General features: G+C 42.1%; 1 protein-coding gene across 4 annotated transcripts in view; it reads right to left on the bottom strand.

Moving 5' to 3' along the window:
- Positions 1-2313: 2313 nt before the first annotated feature.
- Positions 2314-23044, bottom strand: part of mob2a (MOB kinase activator 2a) — a 71260-nt gene continuing 50529 nt past the window's right edge. For 3 of the 4 annotated variants that reach the window (XM_037767920.1, XM_037767919.1, XM_037767918.1), the window contains exons 2-5: positions 11947-12107; positions 9792-9885; positions 5400-5524; positions 2314-4221 (exon numbers count right to left, since the gene is read on the bottom strand). In XM_037767920.1, coding sequence (XP_037623848.1) covers positions 3902-4221; positions 5400-5524; positions 9792-9885; positions 11947-12107 — 700 coding nt within the window. In that variant the 3' untranslated portion in view covers positions 2314-3901. Of the gene's footprint in view, positions 4222-5399; positions 5525-9791; positions 9886-11946; positions 12108-19814; positions 20062-23044 lie in introns of those variants that run through there. The other variant, XM_037767917.1, reaches the window with a different exon arrangement.

The raw sequence follows: 23044 nt of genomic DNA, 5'->3' as shown, positions 1-23044 counted from the left end.
ATACCACGACGTCTTTATTCATAGTATGTCATAAAAAAGTCATGGAAAATAAAAAAATATTAAAAGTTTTAGTAATAATTCAGTGTCATAAAAACGTTGTAAAAGTCATAATATGCATGTCATAGTATGCCATAAAAATGTCATAGTATAGTACGCCATAAAAATAAGGATAATATAGTATGTCATAAAAATATATTATAGAATGCCATAAAATGTCATAGTATAGCACCCAATGATGTCATGTTATAAAAAGTAAGATAGTATGTCATAAAAATGTCTTAGTACAGTATGCAAAAAAAAATCAATGTCATAATATAATGTGCCATAAAATATCAAAGTTTCCATCTTTGAGAGTTTAGCACCATCTTCTGGACAGTCATGGAGCAGCAGCATCTTTCCCACATCATCTTGGTTAACATCTTCTATGCCAATAAAGAACATCATAAAAAATGCCATAGTATACTATGCCATAAAAAAATAATAATATTGTATGTCATTAAAAATGTCATAGTATAGCACGGCATAATAAAATACTAATATATAATGCCAAAGTAGTTTGCCAAAATAAATGCCATAAAAATGCCACAGTAGAGTATGTCATAAAATGTCTTAAAAATGGCATAGTATAGAATGCCATAAAAAAAAAAAATATATATATATATATACTATGATTTTTTTAAATTTTTCCACATACTATACTATGACATTTTTTCGAAATATTATATTACTGCACAAAAATGAAGGTTGATCTGTCACATCAGCCACCTACCTTATAAACCATGGATGGCTCCACTCACCTCTCTACGTGGCTGTGTCAGCTATGTCCAACTTACCGACCATTGGTCTCCATCCATTCCTTGTCACTGGTGCAATTTCCTCCACTAGCAAGTGACTGCGCACCCACATGTCTGACTGCAACACCAGACGCATATTAGTCATTACAGCTTCTTCTACCTGCCACAAGGCCACAACCTGAACTCATTGAACTTCCTGACTCACTGGCGCCCCCGTGTGGACCGGCTGGATCAGACATGAGACACTCCTCTCAAGGGATTCCCACTGTGACCAGGTCACAGCATTTTCTAAAGAAAGACAAAGGGCTGTTAACCAATAAAACCATAAAGCAGCAGTGGGTAGAAATGGAGCAAATATGATTTAAAAAAAGTTATTTTTATAAAACGGTCACTATATCCTGACAGTAGAGCATTAGACTGGTAATAATAATAAAAAATCATGTGCCTCTGTGTCCTCCGGTGCTCCTAATGCAGGGGTCAGCAACCTTTACTATCAAAAGAGCCATTTTAGGCAAAAAATAAATAAAAAAATCTGTCTGGAGCCGCAAAACATTTGAGCATTGTTATGAAGGTAACACAGCTTATAGTCTAAGTACATAGTATATAAGTCTAATGCAGTGAGGGCCAAAGAGCAAATGTACTACGGAGTATTAGGGCCACATTGGGGGGAAAAAACATCTGAGATTTCCAGAATAAAGTCATAACTCTACGAGAAAAAAAGGTGTAATATTACGTGAATAAAGTCGTCCACAGAGAGCCACTGGAGAGGGGCTATAGAGCCGCATGTGGCTCCAGAGCTGCAGGTTGCAGACCCCTGTCCTAATGGCATCTACAAGATTTCACAGACAGGAGGAGAACAACCAATCGGAGCCTAGCTGGAGCCTTGCCGTCTATCACTCGCAAACTCTGATCAAACGGTCAAACTAGGCAGCCCTGATCAAATATGAATCAATATAATATAATATAATCTGTTACTGTAACGCCTATTTTTCCCCTCAGATGTTTTCAGAAACATCTTGTAGTGTACTGTTTAGCTGTAAAATGAGAAAGTTTTGAATATTGTTAATGATAGCAGATCCACACTCCATATCAGTTGGTGGCCATGATGCACCAAATCGTTGTTTGACAACCACCTACAAACCTCAAGAAAGAAGAACACCTAGGACTGATCCATTACAATCCTGTAATATTGAACTTGCCTTGTTTGATGCAAGGTCTCTCATCAACAAGAAGTTTATTTTAAATTATTTTATTACTAGTTTTAATTTGGATTTTTTTTAAGGTTGGTGACTATGATGTCATCAAGATATTTTTCATCACAAAGCTCCTCCAGACTCACAGAAGACAATACACAACTTGTTTTTACAGGCTGAGTAATTATCCTCATGACTAATAAAATATGTGTAAAATTAGTGGAGTTCCCCTCTAAAAATAGCATCATGTTTACGAGGCTCATGTTTCTTTCCTGTTACATAGTTCACTTACACAGACACACGGATACAAAAGACAAGAGGCAAGGTGGCATTTCTCTCTTTTATTAGATTATAATCCGCAGAGCTTAAAATATTAAATTGCTTTTAACTTAGTTAATAATTAAAATACATAAAAACGAGAGCCAGAACTGAAGAACCCTGCAAAAAAAAAAATTAAAAATAAATAAAAAAGGAGAATTATAAACCCAATCCTCCTCCATACAGAGGCTATGTCTGACAGAACCCGCTTGCGATTCTTTGTACAGTAAAGTCCAAGCAGACTGTGCATTTTCTATACATGTGTAATGATACCATTATTGTTATTATTTCTGAACTAATTTTCTGATAATCTTTTTTTAAAAAGCTAATTTTTAAAGGGACAGGTAAAAAACAATAAACCAGAAGTGGATATTTTTTTAGTTTTGTACTGGGAGTACTGGTGACTGTTAAACAGCAGAGCAGCTCCACACCATCTACTCCTCCCACCCCTCACTCTGTCTCCATCTGTGCCTCTCTGGGCCTGCAGACATTACCTCATGTCTTTGTCCTTCTGTGCTGCTGGAGGGGGTGTCGGTGGTGGTGGTGGTGGTTCGAGGGGCTGCTGCTATGCTGAACACCAGCAAACAACTGTGATTCAGCCTCATACGGGCACCAGTCTGTCTCAAAGTATCGACTCTCTGATCAGATTAAATATCTAACATACAATCTTTATATTTTCTTCTCTGTCTCCCTGTTTCTGTTGCGTTCTCTTCCATGTTTGCTGCCCTCTACAGGTAGGCTCTGGGACATGTCTGTTAGGGGTACAACCAGGTGATTATGTGACTATACTGTAGTTAAAACACGATCTACATCTGTCATAAGAAGGATTGAGCAGTCTGGTGAACAAGGGACAGAGAATGAAAAAAAGAGAGTTAACTTCTCTCTGGCAGCAGTGACATATTCTCTCAGGTCCTGAGTAGGAAGCGCTTTAATCATCCCCCACATAAACAACCCAAACAGTGATTGGCTAGTATCGCCCCGTCAGGCAGTAACGTGGCTCCCTACTGGCCAGCGTAGTGGCCGTGCGCCTGCAGGCCGCCTCCCGCCGCTGCAGGAGGAGGGAGGGACGAGCCCGCAAGGTGAGCAGAGACGCCTCTTCTCCACACATTAACAACACTGTACAATAGTAGGTTGAAGCAAAGCAGAGCCCCCTTCCTGTACTGTATGTTAGGTAGAGGATAGAGGGAGGTGAAGGGCCTGTGGACACACTGCACCCCTCCCCACAACAAAAAATAAAAGTGAATAAAACTTCAAAAAAAAAAAAAAAAAAGTGAAATAAAACCAAAAAATAAAACATACACATACTTTTTTGTTCCTAGTTTAAATTGCAGAGAAGATGGGAGGGATTTGCCCCTGGGAGGAATGCTCACGCCAATTCCTGCTGGCGTGACAAACCCCTCCCCGCTACCCCAAACCCCCCGAAAACCCTCCCCCCCTTCCTTCCGGCTGGTTGGTTGGTGTCGTAGCGAAATATAAGGGTAGTGGAAGGTCTATAAGTCCTGCTGGCACCGAGGAAGGGGGCCAGGCTGTCTTTCCTTCTCTCCTCTATCTTATCTTCAATCACCCCCGGGGCTGTTGTCTCATCGCCGCCCCCGCTCATCTCTCCGTCACGTGGTTTTGTGAAGAAGGGGAGGGCGCTGAGGCTGGGGCGGAAGGGGCTGGGGTGGGCGCGGGCGGCGGGACAGGGGTGCAAAGGACTTCGGACAGGTCGTCCATGATACAGGTCTCCTTGGGGTCGACCAGGTTGAATTCCCTTACGAAAACGATGAAATGTGCATACAGAGTGTTCAAGTGGCCCTGCAGGTCCAGAGCCACCGTCTCTTTAAAGTGCGCCCAGTAGAGGTGAGCCAGCACGTGGAACAGGTACCGGCAGATCTTCTTTACCAAGGACTCAAAGGAGTTAGGGAACTCTTTGCCTGAAGGGAGAAAAAAAGGAAACAAAGATATGTGGATGAAAATGGGTTCTATGGGTAACCACGAGTCTCCCCTCACCGTTTGAGTTTGCCATGTTATGATTTGAGCATTTTTTACGCTAAATGCAGTACCTGTCAAGGTTTCTGGACAATATTTGTCATTGTTTTGTGTTGTTAATTGATTTCCAAGAATAAATATATACATACATTTTTATAAAGCAAGCTTATTTGTCCACTCCCATGTTGATAAGAGTATTAAAACTTGACAAATCTCCCTTTAAGGTACATTTTGAACAGATAAAAAAGGGTGATTCATTTGCAATTAATCCCAATTAATCATGGACAATCATGTGACTAATCACTATTAAATATTTTAATTGATTGACAACCCTATCATCAACAAATCCTGTGAAAGACCAAAATAAACAGTTTATAAGTCTGTCTCTTGATACTTTATGTACAATACAACACAGCCAGTTTGTTCCTTTGCACTGTAGTATTTAGAAAACGTTTCTCAAACAGGAAATAGTGCATTTGTTGGGGACTATTTTCAATCCATGGATTAAAACACAATTGGTGCTCTAACATCTCTATTTACAGCAGCATGATGGAGTACAACTCAACATAAACTACAGTGACCATGTTCATAATAATATATACTCTAATGTCACCCAGCGTGGTTCATTGCTGTGTTTTAAATGTTTTTTTTGACAACAATGGAGATCTATGGCAAAGAGGAATAATTAATTTCATAGTTTTTATTTTCATTTCTTTTATCAAGATTTTTAAACAATAAGAAAAATATAGAATATCACCAGTCTTATCCTTTAATGACTACAAGTGTAACCCCAGACCTTTTGATAATATAAAAGCTGAAATGACTACTTGATTAATTGATAAGTTGCTCAAATAATCACAATATTTCAACTTTCGCTCTGGGATTATTAATGTTTTGATAATACAAACCAAATGATTAATCAATTAATCGAGACTTGAACCAGCAGATTAATTGACAGTGAAAATGATTGTAAGATGCAGCCCTAAATAATATCACTATAATTTCTTTCAAATGTTTATTGTTGGATCACCATTCATTTCCTCTATCCATCTGAAGCAGCAGAGGGCAGCAGTACAACATCAGTTACTTCTAGGAGACAGGGAACCTTCAGATGGGAACTCACCGTATTTTGTAGGAAAGATTTCCTCATCTGTGACCAGTTTCTGACAAAGACTCATAACGAAGTCGACATATTGTGGAGCAGTGCACTTTGTCTTCTTCCCCCTCTCGTCATACCAGTAGTATATTCTAGTAAGAGAAAGACAAAGCAAACAATCCTTAATGTCAAGTACGCCTTGCAGAATAACATTGAAGACATATACTTGTGAGACACACATAGAAGTGTTTCCTGGAACAAAAATGAAATCAAGCAGGAAGAGGAAACGCATACAGGTGTCATGTGAGACATAATTGGCCTGTGACGCATCACCTGGGCCAATTTCATCATTTAGGGAAAACACAGATTCTCTGTGACGTTTCACTTTGTGCTTCACAATGAGGAAACGGTCACACTGGAGCTAAATGAGTTGTTATTCTGGGGCTAAGAAAGCTTTCACACTGGCACAATCCAAAGTGGGCTAACCATGTCTTTAGCCCAGGGCTTTGTTGGTCCTGCTCCGGAGCAGGGTTAGACTTGAGTTTGCGGGGTTATCCCCTGAAAATCGACTAAACACGAGGCTAAAAGTTGCCAGAGTGAAACAGGGCTGAAGTAAACAATACAAAACAAAATGTCATTCTAAAATGTAAACATTAGTCACATGTTCTAACGGACATTTAACCCAGCCAGGGTTAGAAGTGCAGTGTGAATCATACAGCCCTGGCCCTAAGTTAACCCTGGGTTAACAATGTGTGTGTGAAAAGGGGCTAAGTTATCCCAGGGTCAATATGCAGTGCGTAAAGCCCAACTATCTCATACCGACACATCCTCATCCAGATATCATGTTTGCATGTTTTCATTCCAGTGAACTTTCTGAACTCTGTGCCCCTGAGCTTTAATTTCCTGATGGGGCCAAATTCCCTGCTGTTACAGGAGTTAACGGGACGCCGACCCCCCTCTCAGTCCCGCTGCTAATCAAACGTTTCCGGAGGGGGTGACCCAGATAGCTGAATTGTAGGCGGGCGGATCGGAGTTATAGTTAACAAATGTCAAACGGCAGGTCAGCAGCACAGAGCTAGTCACGCTAGCAGGTCAGCGGACACCTTAGAAATAGATGAATGAGCTAACCAGGGTGAAACAGGACTGGCAACCACAGAGACAAAAGGCCGGCTGACTGGTCAGCGATCAGTCAATTAATAAGCTGATGAAATGGTGAAAAGAAATGTGCATGCAGGTGTTACTGTTAGCAGTGTGGGTCTGCGAGGTAGTGGGGCAGACATTACAAATCCTGAGGAATGTAAAGCGTCCACACATCTGACCCTGCAGGAGGAGACCTGCTGACCACAGCACCGGGACCAGACTCTTACAATACACTGACTCACTCAGGATTAGACGGTGTGTTTATGTGTGGGAGAGACACTGACTAAACTACAAACATGCCTGCTCCACTACTTCATACCCACCTGGACATGATGCAACTATGACCATATACAGTATGAAGCACTGCTCCAGAGGATGGTTTATTTACTGTTTATGAACACACGAGTTGGGGTTTGATAGGATTTTATTGAATATAAATATTCATAAATTGCTTATTCAATTTATGCAACTTTTGCTTACTTAATATTTAAAAACATAAAAATGGTTTTGCAATGGGATGAATTGGGTTCATAGCAGTCTTATAGTACTTTTTTGAATATATGTGTTTTTTTCTGTTTTCTTGTATTATTTTTAGTTATTTATTATATATATATATATATATATAGATATATATCATATATCTATATATATATATATATATCATATATATATATATATAAAATCTCTTCTTTCTTCTGTAATCTCCTAGATATTGTTTTTATTTTATTTTGAAGGTTATAAGGTGGGGTAAAGGGAGCATGAAATGTCATCGTGGTGGGAATGGTGGCACACTGTACATTGTGGGGACAAATAATTTATACATTAATATGAGGCTATATGATATCTTGCTACACCTGCACAGTGTGTATGTTAGAAGGATGTAATAAAAGCAATGAAACAACAACTATTACTTTAAAATGTACTGACTCTCCAAGGACGAAAGTTCATTAAATGTTTGCAATCGAGCTAAATGACTTCCTGAATGTTTTGCACACTCTTTGCAAATAAGAAATTAAATATTTGATAAGAGGTTTGTAAGGACACTTAATGAATCCGTGTATTTTACCAACTAAATCCAAAATGGAACTGGCTATAAGAACCCAACGTTAATGAACAGAGTGAGCACATTACCACACATCTCCCTCTCTCTCCCCCACACACACACACACACACCCATCTATCCACCCACCCATACAAAATGGGTCTAAATAGCTACCAAATGGTTCCGCTCCCTCATAGCTCATGGAAACATTTTCTTCCAAAAATAGTGCTGAGCTCTGCCTTCGGGCAGGGGCACTGACGCTGCTGCGACTGTGGCTCAGTCAGTTTTCACCACAGACGGGGGCGCGGGTGCCAGGTCCTGCACGGGCAGGAAAGGGTGGGGTGCCGGGCAGCGGGCAGCGGGGAAGCTACGATCATAAATGGTGGGCCTCGTCTTAGGAAACGCAGTTTTAACAGTAAGAGTTTAACAAAAATGCATTAAACATTTTAGCTGAATCCGGAGTGGAGCCGTGAGAAACTACAAGTTCAACGTGTTTTTAAGTCATTACCTCTGTTTTCTGCGGGTCAATAGACAGCGCAAACAAAAAACATGTTAATCTGCACTGCTCTCTCCCCTCTTCACATACCGCAGGCGAAAGCACATTTGCTTTTTTTCCATTTCTCAGGGTGTGGGTTGGTAGCAGTAGCTTAAGGTGACAGCAGTGGAAAAATCCATTGTTGACTGAGAGGTTAACTCGTGACAAGTTTGTCTCTCACACCAACTGTCATAAGTGTTATTGCTCAATGGTTGTTTTGTTCGTCATCGATGTCATTGTCATATTTTTATCCAGGGGTGAGCGCGTGGATGAGCGCATGCATTTGTGGACTGCATGTAATGTGTTAAGAGCTGTGTAGTGAGTGTTGTGGTTTCTCAAAGTGTGGGTAATCAGGTTTTTCCAGCCTTCAGTATACACAGGGGGGATGACTGCTTCACTCCAAAGACAAGGGCTCACACATAAAGACGGCAACCCGCCCTGACAGGGCAAACTAGTTAGATAAATGCTTACAGTTAGTCACCTCCTCTTCTGTTTATGTGACATTAATAGGCCTCCATGTTATGATAATCCTTTAACATTAACTACTGCAGAGGTATACCCTGCTTTACTACACACAGTAGTAATAAACCACCTTTTACTATTAATTATTTAACATCACAGACATTTTTCAAAGAATCAGTCTGGTGACTTCAGAGCGGTATGAACCTGCGGTGTCCAGCCCTGGAGCTGGTCTTACCACCGGAACAAATGGAGTTACAGACGGACTCCTTTGGTAACTGTTTGATCACAGCACTCTATCTAGGCAGTGTGTGTGATGTGAATATAATGATGTTAGCAGACTTCAGATAGCAGCACAAGAAACAGGCTGGACCGCAGGGGATGAAGGGTGAAGCTACAGCAGGTCTATCCCCAGTATGTCTTCAGTCTCTTGCTGCTCTGCTCAGTGATCAGATTTGATACAAACTAAGCCTAATAATGCAGAAGCTGCACTGGATGTATCTGAAACTAATCGAGGTCCAGGGGTCAAAAACAGAAAAATAATCTAGATTTGTCGTCCCATTTTTTAGTTAATTAAAGTCACTAAAAAGATGAACACATGACATGATTCTTTGCGGTTTTTGACCTTTGGGATTCTGCCTTTTATCTGACTCAAAATCTGTGCATCTTCTTCTATAATAATGACGTTATCAATGAGTAGGCACAGTAGCAATTTCCTGACTGGTAAACAGGGTATTTTTTCCTGGGGTTTTAGAGCACAAACGACAGCCTGAAAACTCAACAAATAATAAAAACAGTGTGTCTGACTGGCTGGTAAGAAAAATAGGGAATTGTGTATTAAAACAGACCCAATTGATTTGTCTAACTCAGACGGATGAAGCATCATAGTGGATTATAGTTTTAAGACTTGAAAACATGTGAAGCTATTGTTTGAATATGCAGTGCTGCAGCACAGACACAGTAATGACGGAGTCACAAAGATGCCGTACTCAATGTACAACAGCCCTTATGTAATCATACAGCTCTCTGCAGTACATTAAAAGCTGCATACTGCACATTCCAAGATGGACTGTGTGGGTAGTCTAAAGAGCAGAATTGACCTGAGTGCACTCTCTGGGTCGAGAGTTGTCCCTCGCTGACCGGGGGAAGCATCTCTTGATGAATTAACCAATTTCTGATAAATAAACCAATGGGCCTCGGCAGTTGAGCGATGAATTAACCAAAAGCGGTGGAGATAACTTACGTGTTGCAGGCCGTCATGGCTTGACAGGTGTCCCCAGTGCAGAACTCTGAGATGGTGCTGTACTGCAGGTTGATAAGATTGAAGAATGTTGTCGCTGTGGCAAAGATAACAGAGAGATTTCAGAGCATGTTAATCAGCATTTGTCACGTTACACGGAATTAAATCATAAAGAAGACACCCACATACTTTAGTACGCCACAATGATGTGAATAACTAAAAGAGGAATATGGTCAAGTCACGTTTGTCGTCTGTCACTTTGAACAAAGGGACGGGCACGGTCACATGCACACGCTAATCGATCGCATACTTCAACAGTGTGAGCCTCAGAAAAAATGGAAATAATGGGAGGTGACTGCAGCTTTCACAACCCTTTAAGTTGCTGCACCAGTCACTTAAAACTGAAACAGGTATTTCTGCCACAAGGGGAACTCCTACACAACCTGTTATGCTGCAAAACAAAGTATTAGGGACAAATCTGGGGTGTATTCACGCGAGAAGAAATGTATCCGTCAGTCAAAAATATTTGTTTTGTGTGTTTGACGTATGTTTGACGTATGCAGACTCGTGAGAACTTTATGGTATAGTGACACTCCTTAAACTGTATGGCTTTCTTTCTAAACACTTAATTTACTTAAAAGCTTGCAACAACATATTGGAGAAATGGTATTCTCATTCATTTTTGCAGAAAACATTCAGTGTTGATGAGAGTTTTTTGTTCGAGCTGAGCAATGTCAACATGATCATCCAAAACTAGATGAAAGAATTGAATTAATAAGTAGGCTAATCTGATAAAACATTGACAGTTTGATGATTGAAAATGGAGAACTTCATGCACAGGATGCACTGGTATGAGCCATATTTTCTGTTTAACCTGCAGCTTATGAGGCTTAAATACGGTGGAAAAATCTACTATGATGTGAAGCAGAAGCAATGACGGCCTAATTCCTTTACATTTTCACTTGTTCCAGTGACTTTTGTCTGCTGCTAATTCTGTCCCAAAGTTACTTTCTCATGCTGAGTAGCTACTGCACAGTTTCTACCCAAACAACGCTGGGCGGTCTGAACAAAGTAGGCAACCCTTTAAATAATAATTTAAGTAATGATTTATGCTTCTGCACTGAACCTCTCTGAGCAGTAGCTCTACTGATCTGGCTCCAATTTGTGAATACAGATATACACTATGATTATCTGCTCAACATGACAGATAATCATATATCATGCTGAAATTACTTTCACTTCCTTCCAATGAAAAAACCAAAGGATACAATTTAAAAGTAGCACCGTCCCACGGGAACCCCACAGGACCCATCCCCTCTTTTTTCCTGCTCAACAAAGTAGCCACCAAGTGAGAAAACATCCGGTGAAACTGCTGTTGCTGTTTGTACATGTGGGCAGAATGAAATGGCTCCGATCGTTATTGATTTGGTTAAACAAACTATTTCATCAAAACATTGCTCAGCCCTGTTGTTTGTGTTCGAGCTTACATAACGTCCAATTTCAACACATTACCATATGAAAACATACCGCATCTGTTTTATATAACAACGTTTTATCAGTCTAAACTAAATAGGAAAGAATTCTTGTTTTTTTTTCCCTTTCCTTCGCGAGCACCTGGTTTGGATACAAAACGAAGTCAAGGAGACAGACAAAATAAAGAGTCTCGTAAGATCGATCAAGCAGCCAGGCCGCAGTGAGTTTACAAAACTCCAGAAATGATGCTCGTAAGGACAACTATAAATTTCAATGACACTGCACTGAAGCTGGCAGTGAACGATGGTGTTTAAAGAATCGCTGCGTGGTGTTACTGGGAACAGGCTCGACACTGTGCCAGGCCTGGATCATGTTAAGGGATTGGATCTGTTAGAGTTGCAGCTCTAGCTCCAGCACCACTGGAACATCATTTCATCTTCAGACACGTGCATACCAACTTGGGAAAAACAATTCCGAACCCTTGACGAAAAATTTTAAATAAGTCGGCGCAAATACTGAGTTTGACTAAAGATTTTTTATGTCATAAATAAGATGATACGCCCCTTTCACATTTTAACAATGACTGTCTGTACAGGACATTATCCTCAGCTATGTGTCTGACTGTTTGAGCTGCTTTATGTATCCTACATATATTCTATCATTGACTATCACAATAGTTACTCACTGTTGCTGGCTAGCCATTCGTTGAGGTCTATCTCTCTGGGCAGCACCACCAGCTCCTTGAGGTCAAAGTCCACCACACGGATTTTTGTGTACTCCAGCTCCAAGTACTGCTTCTTCTCTTCTGCCGGAGGCTTCTTTCCATTTGGCTTCGTCTTCGACTTCCTGCAACGCACATACAAGAAAAAAGAGGACAGGTTAAGGAGCAGCTGGGGACTTGATACGGGCAATAAAAGACAAAGGAAATAACAACGCGAGATTTCAAAACGCCTCTTAAGAATGACGCAAATGGTGCGTTTATTGTTTGATTGGACACTGTAAAGAATGGGAATGAATGTAAGGGTCTTTGCTGAACTTTTCCCAGACAGGTCTACATGATATATGTGAAAACATATATGATCCAACCAGATATTCAGGTAGCCAACTGCTGCGCCAAGCACTGAATGTGGAGGACAAATCAGCACAAGCTGGTTCTACAGTGAAACTCCACTTGATGAACTGGGAAGTCAGCGCAGGTTATTTGTTGTGCATTAAATGCACTGTAAGTGGAAAAAAAACCTACTTGCAGACAGAACATTATGTAGATACAATAGCCTGAGCTCAGGCACAGAGATCTATAAAGCATAGACAACTGAATCTCTTAACAAGTTACAAAACACAATCTTTCTGTGACTGTGCAAACTGAATTGCAGCAACCTAAACAGACCAAACAAAGAGTCCTCTGTTGCTGTACCTGACCCCTAACTCTGACCTCTAACCTAATGTTAGGTCTATAGCTTCCACCCAGACGGCCGTCCCCAGCGCCTTGTACTTCCACTGCTAGTTTTAGCACGGGGATGTTATATCACACTCTTCCTGCACTTCCAGGGCTGTAACCTCCCGCCTGCTTCCTGTCTGTATCAGTGGAGGCAGTGCAATCTGGGGTCAAAGGTCGAAAGGCTTGATACATGAGTGAGACAAATAAAAAGAGGCACAGTTGTCTGGGACAATCTGGGACTAATATACTCGACTGCCCAACAGTCATCCTTCTCCAGTATTCTCTTCAAGGCTTTCCTCATCCTGTAATGACTTTGTTCCTGTTCCCTACATCTTTATTTTGCTCCATCTTGACTCTGCTACCATTGCTTGGGTTTGCTTAAAGACAAGGGAGTTTCAGTTTGCTCCCCTGAATTTATTGTGCTTTTGTTGACCCTCATTTCCGCTTGTCTAGCGCTCAATCTCAAGTTCTCACCCTTCCTCTCTCCACACCCTCCGTCTAAACACAATGATCCAGCCATGAGTTCTTGGCTCTCTCCTTTCCCCTTTCCTTCCCAGTCACACTCCCAGAAGACGGCAACTCTGGCTCCTGGACCGGCGAAAGCTGTTCAAACAGCACTAATGACGAGGGATCATAAACACTGTTTCCCAGCAGCAGCCAAAACCCTTCTCACTTTCACTCAGACTCTGCCGCTACTATCGCTGGACTTTACAGGAAAGAATCAATGACTGCTGGGGTTTCTGCAGGAAATTCACAGTCCACATGCAGCCAGAGATATTAGAAATATATGTAGAGAGAAAGGATAGAGGGGGGAGCGAGAGCAGAGGGGGAGAAAGGAATGAGAAGAGGAAGATCGACAGCAGCCCAGCTGATATCCATGGGAACTAATAAACACTTACAAAACATGACAGGACTGTGGAGCACGAGGCCTCTTGGCCGGAGCACAGTGTTCAAAAGCTCAGTTTAATTCCCCGCTCCAGGAAGCGTCGCCCTGCTTTCCACCTCAGCAAACAAGGGAAGGCATGTCAACATGTGGATGCATACAGAGCCAGCAGCCGTTTACTATGTAAATGTTTAAGTTTCCCCCTTTACGTCCTTTACAAGTCAGCTGTTGTCTAATTTAGCTGTCAGTAGAAACGCTTAGCTGTAAGCTGCCTTTGGGCCTCCAGTGAAAACGTTAAGATCGGAAAGACCAACACTTGCACGATCACATTCACGGATACACACGAGACACTGCTCAGGTTCTCATTTGTTGGGTAATGATTCATCAAGGTATTCTGCTCTTCCTATCAGGCAGCTCCAGAGCGTGTTCTGGCCTCATTTTAAAACTGCTGGCTAATTATTAATGAGTGGCCACTTTCTGTTTCACCTCCTTTCTCCTGTTGCTCTCCTTTTTCGTTCCGTCTCCCCTCTTTGTTTTTTTGTTTTTTTTTTACAATATCTTGTCTTTATTTAGGCTTGTAGGCATTTCTTTCTGCCCTTTCCTCTTCATGGCTGCAGGCTCACCTGTCCAAACAGCCTTTTGTTCAGGGTCAAAAGCCTCAAGCTTCGTAGTTCCATCCTTGATCTCTCTTTTCATCTCTTTCTGCCCTTTCCCTTCATCTTTCTATCCCCAACTATTATCCTGTCCCATCAGCTTCCCATTTAACTCACCCAACCAACTCTACCCTGACTCACATTTTAATTACAGTTCCTTTTTTTCTCCTCAAGGCTCCCTCCCGTGCCTGTTTTTATCATTAGTTTACTTTCTCCTTATCTCTGTCTGCTTCCTTCTCCCATTAAAAACAAGACAAATAAGACCCTCCTCCTGCTCATGAGGGCACAGACAGATTCATGTGGTTTGAGCTACATGTTCCGTCATGTGAAAGAGCTTTACCCGAGGAGGATAGAGCTTCATCCACATCCACGATACCGTCAGCTCTCACAACTTTTCAAAGGCACTGCTAAGCCCCTCAGAAAAAAAGGCTCCTGTAAAAGGTTCAAGTCAGTTCTTACGCCCCCCCCCCCTTTCCTTTTGAAAACATTCTGTTTCACTGAGCTATTTCCTGCCGCTTCCCCTCTGTAATTTCATCATTTTCCATATAAACGCCTCCTCCAGCTCTTGCGAACATTTGTGTGGTAAGGGGAGGTGAAATTCTGGAGCCATTAGTTTATTTTAGGATAAAGAAAACTTCCTCTCTGCCAGCACTCCTCCCCTCATACGTACGTAGTCTGTCTTCGCTGCAACACACACACAGCGGCTTTGTCTGTTCTTGGTAAAGTTCTCCCAGGCAAGTCTTTGCCATAAAAGGCAGCAGATGCCTCTTTCTCCCTCACCAGATCAGCGACAGATCAGGGCAGGCCAGAAGGCAGGAGTGGAGGGGAAGTGAGGCCATGGCCAGGGCCAGGCACATGTCTCCGAGGCGGGGGGACAGCAGCCACAGCTTGCCTGGCACAAACAGGGACCGGTCTTCTCATACAGACTCTGCAATCCAGAAAACCTGGTCAGGCTCGGTGGAATAACACGAGTCTAGAGAGCCATGAGAAAATCCTGTGCGCAAAACTGATGTCTTTTGAACCTTTCAAGTGGAGGTGGAGAGCGTGAAGCAGGAAGACAGACATGTTGGTGTTTATCTGCAATAAAAAACAATAAGGAAATGGGGTTGTATAGTCGGGTGACACAGGGGTCAGTGCAGCAGAGCTGAGGAGTGACTGACCTGACAGCTGTTCAACTCCATCAGTTAGCCACTCTAGTCCCACAGTAGACAGTAGTCCCTTTCTCTTTTCCCAGCAACACCACCTCCCCCACTCCCCTGCTGTCTTCACTCACTACCTTTCCTCCTGTACCCAACTAATACACACCTGTGTCACGAACACATATACACACACACACACACACACACTAACACGCATCTCTGGCTGTAGCCCCCTCTCCCTTTTCACGGCCGACCGACCCAGCTGGTCACAACAGCTGCGTCACGAGCCCGATCCCCACAAGAGACCTCGAGAAAATCCAGAAGAAGCGAGTCCTGTCTGGTCGGAGAGAGTGCGTTTGTGCAAGTGTCTGAAAAAGTTCTTGTGTGTGCACGCAGTCTTGATTTAATGTGTGAAACATACATCTCTTTGGCCTCACACTGGTGCATATATCAGCAGCTGTATGTTAGAGGACTGTGTGTGCCTGCTGAATACTGAATAAACTTGGTTCAGAAATAAACTCGGTGTAAAGAGGAGCAGCCCTCTGGCAGGTACACCACAAGCCTTTCTCATTACGACAACCTGGTTCCAATTAATGCTGGAATCACTCGAGGCCACATTACAGAGCTATGCTGGAGAATTAGTTTAAGTGCTTTCTCTAAAATACTACAATTTGCCACTAAAGAGCTCCCCCTTCTCTCTGAGCAACCACACCAATACTTAAAAAGGGGGGAACTTCAGACCATGCTGACTGCTTTTTTCATACTTGGTTATCTCAACACCAAAACACGCACCCATCGACACTGATACTCATTCTACGACTTTAAGCGTCTTTTGAGTCCCTGAAAAGTGCTATATAAGTCAAATTTATTATTACGACTTAGAAACCAGAGATTTTCTGTTTTGATTGGTGCTCTCTGTGACTGAATACAACTTAACTCTGAAACCTGTTTAACAAAACCCAAGTTATGACTTTCCCCTTGAGTCTGCCGCTCATGCCAAACCCTATATTGCACAACTGCTTGAATTGGCCTTCTGAATTGCAGAGGAATATAACTATTGACATATGTATGCAGTTAATGCAATCTGCGGGGGTGAACAGCACGTGCAGCCATCCAACACTGACAACAAAAAAGTCTACCATCTTCTCTAAGACGTGCTAGTGACCTGATAGACTTGCTTTGAAAACAACTTTAAAATACAAGACGTTTTTGTTATCTCTCTGGAACAAGAAGAGGCGCTCCAAGGTGTAAAGACATGCGTTCCATGTCAACACCTGGCCCTAATACAGTACTATAAAACAGCCCATCTGTCTATGATAAGGATTTGAGAGATAACAAGCACCACAGACAACAATCAGAGGCCTTATACCCAGGAACACCAGAGAAATCAAACACTTCAGACTGACCTTTAAACAAACACCTGATAGGTCAGAGAAAGAATCAATCGAATGTCAGGAAGTTGCTCCCCCCTTTATCAACTGATTGTGGGGTTCACAACGTTCAAGGTTTAAAAAAACTGTAATAAAACATCAATAGTAACAGGATATCGCGCCAATCTCTGCCGATAAGACTAGAACTGAGTGAATGAACTCTGCCATTTTGTAAAAAGAGCAGCTTCAGTGGTGGAGGATCAGTTTTCTCCAAGCCTGGCCTCCCGATCTATTTCAGGATTTAAATTGAATAGACTCAATGGCTCTTTTCCCCGAAAAACCACAGACGGAGGAGAGCAGGCAGTCTGAGCGCACCAAAGCTAAACCACAGCAGCCATTACGGGGCTAAAAAGAGACTGAGTTAAGGATGGACAAAACCAGAGGTTCTGCCTTGCAGTGCTTAAATCTACAGAGTGACTGCTCCGTCAAAGTTGTTCCTGAAGTTTTTCTGTCGTTTTAAGACAGCACTGATGCACAAACACAGTCAGTAATGTAGTTTAGTTCTGGAGTGAAGAGATAAGAAGGAAACAAAAACATAGAAGACCCAGCTGCCAACACTTAATCAGTAGCATCACCGGGGGCGTCAGCAGCACTGTAAATCAGTAAATGAGAACTGTAGTCAAGGTGCAGGCCTAAACATGTGCACACACACATACACACACAGAGCTAATTCAACTACTGACCATAGTTCTGGCTACCTCCTCTTCCCCTTGTCATCCTGTGCTAAATCCCATTCAGTGGCTCTCAGGCCTGCAGAGTATGTAAGGACCCCCTGCCAGCACTATAATGGAGCCTCATCAACATCACAACACACGTGTGTGACAGGAAAGTTTTTTTCGAGTTGAGATAAGACTGGGCTGAATGAGATTTCTCTACACACTGATCAATCCCATCAGTCCATCTGAATGGTTACTGAATAAAAAAGTAAACAAACAGGGAATGGGTGTGAGAGGATTTGTTCCCCACACTATTCAAGCAGCTATTAAGAGCAAGAAACAGATAATTCTGAAAAGGGGTTTACAAGGGTACATATTTACTCTGTGCAGACTGGACTGTTAAAAGCTACCGTAAATATCTTTTCCAGTCTATTCATACCTGCATCCAAGCCAAGGGCATTCAACCATTCACTGGAGGAGGAAACTGGTTAAAAGTGGAGCCATAAACAGGTCTACGGCGCCCCCCAACCCCCTCATAAAACCCCAAACTATGCATCCTTGTTAACTTTGATGAAGTGTTTTTGTTCAGTTTTTTTTTTTAATTTGTGAAAATCCCCTTTTGTTCCTTCCAGGCATAAAACTTGAATGTGTATTTCCTTATTAATCAGCTGCTTTCTCAAGTAAGGCGGTTGGGTTTCCCAGTAAAAATGGGAGCAGCAGAACTTGTCTCTACCTGTCTCAGGTCTTGCAACAGACATAACAACATACTGTACAATAACACTCACGGCCGCATCCATTACATCCTGCTTACAATCTCCTAAGCGATCCTAAGATGGTGGATGTTCTCCGCACTATCATTCTCTACATCTTCACAGAGACAACAATAGGTCTTGAGGCATTATGCCCTTTGGGCTGCAGCTTGAAATCACACCTGTCCCCTGACTTGAAAGGTAAGAGGAAACTTCACCAAAGCATCAACAGGACGACCCGTACCCTGGAGGAACACACTCATAATTGACTGCATGTCTTCTTCAAATGACACATAAATGGTTAACACAAAAACTGGGTTACATATTTGTGTAATTCACAACCGCTGTGACGTGGATATTTCTTCTTGAATTGTATTGATTGATTCACCACAGGGATTAATCATGTCTGGGGTTGTTGTTGTGTCACTTTGTATGACACACAGATGCACTGTTAACACTCCTATTTGGGTCATGCATTCTTCAAGTCTTACGTCCTTCCGTTGTGGCTTTTAGATGGCGGCTAAAATAATGGATTTATATGGTATTTTTAACCATTAAAATATAAGTCAAGATGCTTTCCATTAAAACAAAACAACCTAAAACAAACAGTAAGCTTATGTTAATACTAAAAAAAGACAGACGAGAGCAATCAGATGTTTCATTTCTGCTGCACGATTATGAAAAAATATCTAATTGCAATTATTTTGACTGATATTGTAACTGCGATATGATTTGTGATATTAGAGGGAATATTCATTTTTACATCTTTATTCTCATTTTCATTGAAAAACATATTCAAATGATTATGGAGTAACTTTTGTTTTCTTAAGCCTTTAGAATATGATGTGTAGCCCAGGACATTTCTGCAGCATGAAAATATCTAATATAAAATGGTATTTTGACACACATTTCACCTTTAACAAATAAAAAATTGGTCGATTTCGATAAAATTTCGATTGTGCAGCCCTATTCAGTTCTAGTCCTAAATTATGTTTCACCTATTTCCTCCAATTTTCAGATTATAATGTAGCCTACAGTGTAAATGGGATGCTCTGAGATAGGGTTCAAATAGGATTAAAAGGCTCAACCCTGACCATAATGTGCTCATTTATCCTTATCCTTTATCTATTAAAAAATAAATAATTTGAGCTCTGATTTAAAATGCTTCCCTCTTTAAGTTGTGTATGCTAAAACGTTAACAGGCGTCTTGAATAATTTATTAGACTAGATGAGGAGAGAGTGTCACATTTCTCTTTGCTCTTGTTGAGTCTTGTGAGCTGCAGCAGGAGGAGGAATGAGGCGTTCAGGCTCCCAGTACCGGGCTGGTAAATTTAAGTTTATAATCTCTGTCAAAGCAACTGGACGTCTTTAACATTGTAATAAAACATGCTGAAGATAAAATACGACGTCGGAAAAAAATACAAACATACAGTCCACAAGGTTTATGGCTTCTGCGGGAAAAAAGCAGCATTATACGACGCAAAACGTTATTTACTCGGACAATACGGCCGATAAAAACATATAAACTATCATATTAACAGTGCATGCTCGACTCTGAGGTTTTAGCAGACACCACTTTGTCAAGTTAAAATAAGTAGTTTTTACCTTAGCACTTTTCCGACTGCCTGAAGCACCATTTTGCAACTTAGTCCGTTTTTGGAGTTTCTCTGGGAGTGCATGTCCGACTTGTCTCCAGAAAAGGAGCAATAATCTCCGACCATAGTTTTAAAACATTAAAGATATGATGTCAGAATATCTCCCGTTTCAGATTATGGAGGTGTAGTCTGTCTGAATCACACTGGGGTTTGATCTATCTGGAGCTCTGACTCTCACTAAACTACTCAGCAAAAAAGGAAACTTTGTCAAGTTTACAGATGTCCCCTCCTCCTCTGTCCTTTGTTGTCCAATCAGAGAAGAGGAGAGGACCAGGTGGGCGGGCTGTGGTGACGTCAAAGTCTGCCCATGTGGACGTGGTTGGTGCATCTCCCTGAACTGTAGTTACAATGTAGCAACAGGTGGTCAGCTAGTAATTGAGGACTACAATGGAAAAAAAAGGTGTTGCTGCTACATAAGCATGACTTTTACAATGACAATACAGGGTGAAGCAACAGAGAAGAGCTAGTGATACATCACTCCTAATGTAAATGCACACTAGAAATTTGACTCAGACTGTGAAATGTGGTTGAAAACTCCAGAAAAAGCTAGTAAGTGCACCAAGATTATTTTGTCAAACCACTTTTTTAGTTATCCTCATTTTCAAGGGGGCAAAAAACATCTCTGTGATTTTTTTTTAGCGTTGGCTAAAAAGCTAAAACTTTCAGATGTAAGATTTAGGGCGGTCCCGAATACCATTTTTTTGATGAAAATATAATTTACTCTACTTGTATGTTAGGCTCAAAAGCTGGCTACGGTGAGTTTCAGCAGGTTTACCAACACAATGCAGCTTACACACAACCTGCAGTTAAAAGTGTGCGTATTGTCACTTCTTTCAATGTGAGAACTGGCGCCATGTTAAGCGCAGCGTGCACGCAGGCACTGTGGGGTGACATTCCTCGTGTTGATTGTGAACTTCACCTGCGTCCTGTGACAGGCTGACGGCAGGCCTGACAAGCTCAAACATGTCAAAGCTGAAGAACCAGCGAGGGGAATCGAAGCCTGTTAGAGAGCCAAAGGCAGATTCATAGGTATATCTAGACAGGTTTCTGTGCATGTATGTGGGGCGAGGGAATTGTTTGGAACAAGTTTCACATTATGGTTTGAAGAGGGCAATGTGAATTCTAATTAAACCGTCAACAGAGAGCTGAGCCAATAACACCTAAGTATAAAATGAACGAGAGGAAATGAACATTGGGAGTCGACTCATGAGAAGATTACAACTAACGCTACGGAGCTATCATTCCCTCGCCCTTCTTCCCTCTAATTACTGCCTCCCAACAAACCTCCTCTCTTATTCTCTCCTCTATTGCTCTCTTCACACATTTCTCCTCCCTTTCTTGGTTTGTTTTACTCGCCTCTCCCTCTCATTGTCTCTCACTTCTTCATCTTCAAAAAGTCTGTTTTTTCCTCTGTCTCCTCAGACAAAACTTGTGGGGCCACAGATGTGAGAAATACTGGACCAGCTGGCTGCTGTAGCATGGACACACACACACACAAAGACACACTAATCTCTGGGATCTGTGCAGCTATGTGCACTCCTCGTATGTGGGTGGGTGCAAGTAGCCGAGTGAGGGAGATAAAAGAGATTGTGAGGGTGTTGTATGTGAAGACTGTGCTTATGTGCATATGTACGGGAGTGTGTAATGTGTGTGTGTAGTGTCTGCAGACGTGCTGGTGGACTGTTGGACCCTCTGAGGCGCCGCTTGTTTATGTTTCAATGTGATCCACAGAAATGATCTGAAAGAATTAGAGGGACAGTGGCGCCTCTGTACCCGCATCATACATGACTGACTGCCCTCCTTCTTACCACACCACTCTACTGGGGTTTGGTGAGTGGAGTCAGGTGATCCAGGGGCCCAGTGAGTGGCTCCTGCTGTGGTAGCAGTGGTGAGGAGCAGAGGGGTGGGGGGTGGGAGGGGAGACCAGAACAGGGCACTGACTTTTCCCCCTGGTGCTAAATATAGCATCGGCCTGCCTGACCTGGCCCATAAAGAATACAGAGAACAGTGCAAAGAGGGAGGGGAGGAAGGACATGCCGTATGTACGTGGGTATGCACAAATCAGCGACTGTGTGAGAGCAGGTGAGTGACTGAGCTGGTGAGGGGTGGGGAGGACTGGGGTTGTTGTGTTGTTGTGTATTTTGATGGTACATGTCCACAGGGGCGTTTTTTATCGCGAGGGATCGCCTCGCTTCCCAGCATTGGACGCTTGATGGGCTGCCACTAGACACAAGGCACCTGATTGGATGAACGCTTTCCATCGTGGGCTGCTGCTCCCAGCTTTCAAACCGGAACCAACATGGCGGCTCGTTTGGAAACTTTCTTCTCTTATTTCACGAAAATAGTTCACCGGAATGTGTTTCTGAAAATATTTGATGCGACAAATAAGTCATGCAGTTGCTGAATCTGTCTTTATTTTGGATCGACAACACTTAGTTTAAAAGTTCCTCGGAGGTTTCCAAAGGTGGCGAGTCGCGCCGAACGCCCCCGATTTGCATAAAGTAGCCTGGACATCAACTTTATGCAAATGAGGAGCGGGCGACGTGACGGTGCGTGTCTCGAATCCCGCCGTCACGCTACCAGAATGCATTGCACGGCTGCTTAACATAGAAAATGAATGGGAAGCGTGGAAAGGATAGAGGCTGTGGACACGTACCTATGAGCTGAGTTTTTCATAGCAACTAAAATGTATCCGCATCACTGAGTATTGAAAACTGTACAACAAATCGTCATCAAATGTCTGGCCAGCTTTGTAATCTTGTTTCTTTGGAAAAAAAAAATACCAATTTTAATCGGTTTCATTTCAACAAAGTTCTTGCACGGCTGCTAAATATACAGTATACATACCATAGCAAATCATACGTACTGTATATAAAGAGTTATGTGATATACTGTATTACAGTGTAAAATTGTTAATACATGAAGTAATCATGTGCTACTTGTGACCACCCATGAGAAAGCAGTGTGTTGCTGTAATGGAAATCCCATGCTCAGGGAACTTTCCATTAATTTGCTTCTAACTATTGGATGCGTGCGGTCTGAAAATAAAAGACATCCATTAAAGATCACTGGGGCTTGGCCTGGGCCTCTACACTCAGTGCGGAGTGCTTTAATGAATCAGGCATGAGGGTTAAAAGAGCAGGTGGTTTTTAACTTAAAGCTGCCTTCTCTTTGGTTAAA

Source organism: Sebastes umbrosus, chromosome 4, assembly GCF_015220745.1.
Source record: "Sebastes umbrosus isolate fSebUmb1 chromosome 4, fSebUmb1.pri, whole genome shotgun sequence".
In the NCBI taxonomy this organism is placed as follows: domain Eukaryota; kingdom Metazoa; phylum Chordata; class Actinopteri; order Perciformes; family Sebastidae; genus Sebastes; species Sebastes umbrosus.
The sequence above is the reverse complement of the archived record's forward strand: the minus strand, read 5'-3'. Positions and strand labels throughout refer to the sequence as shown.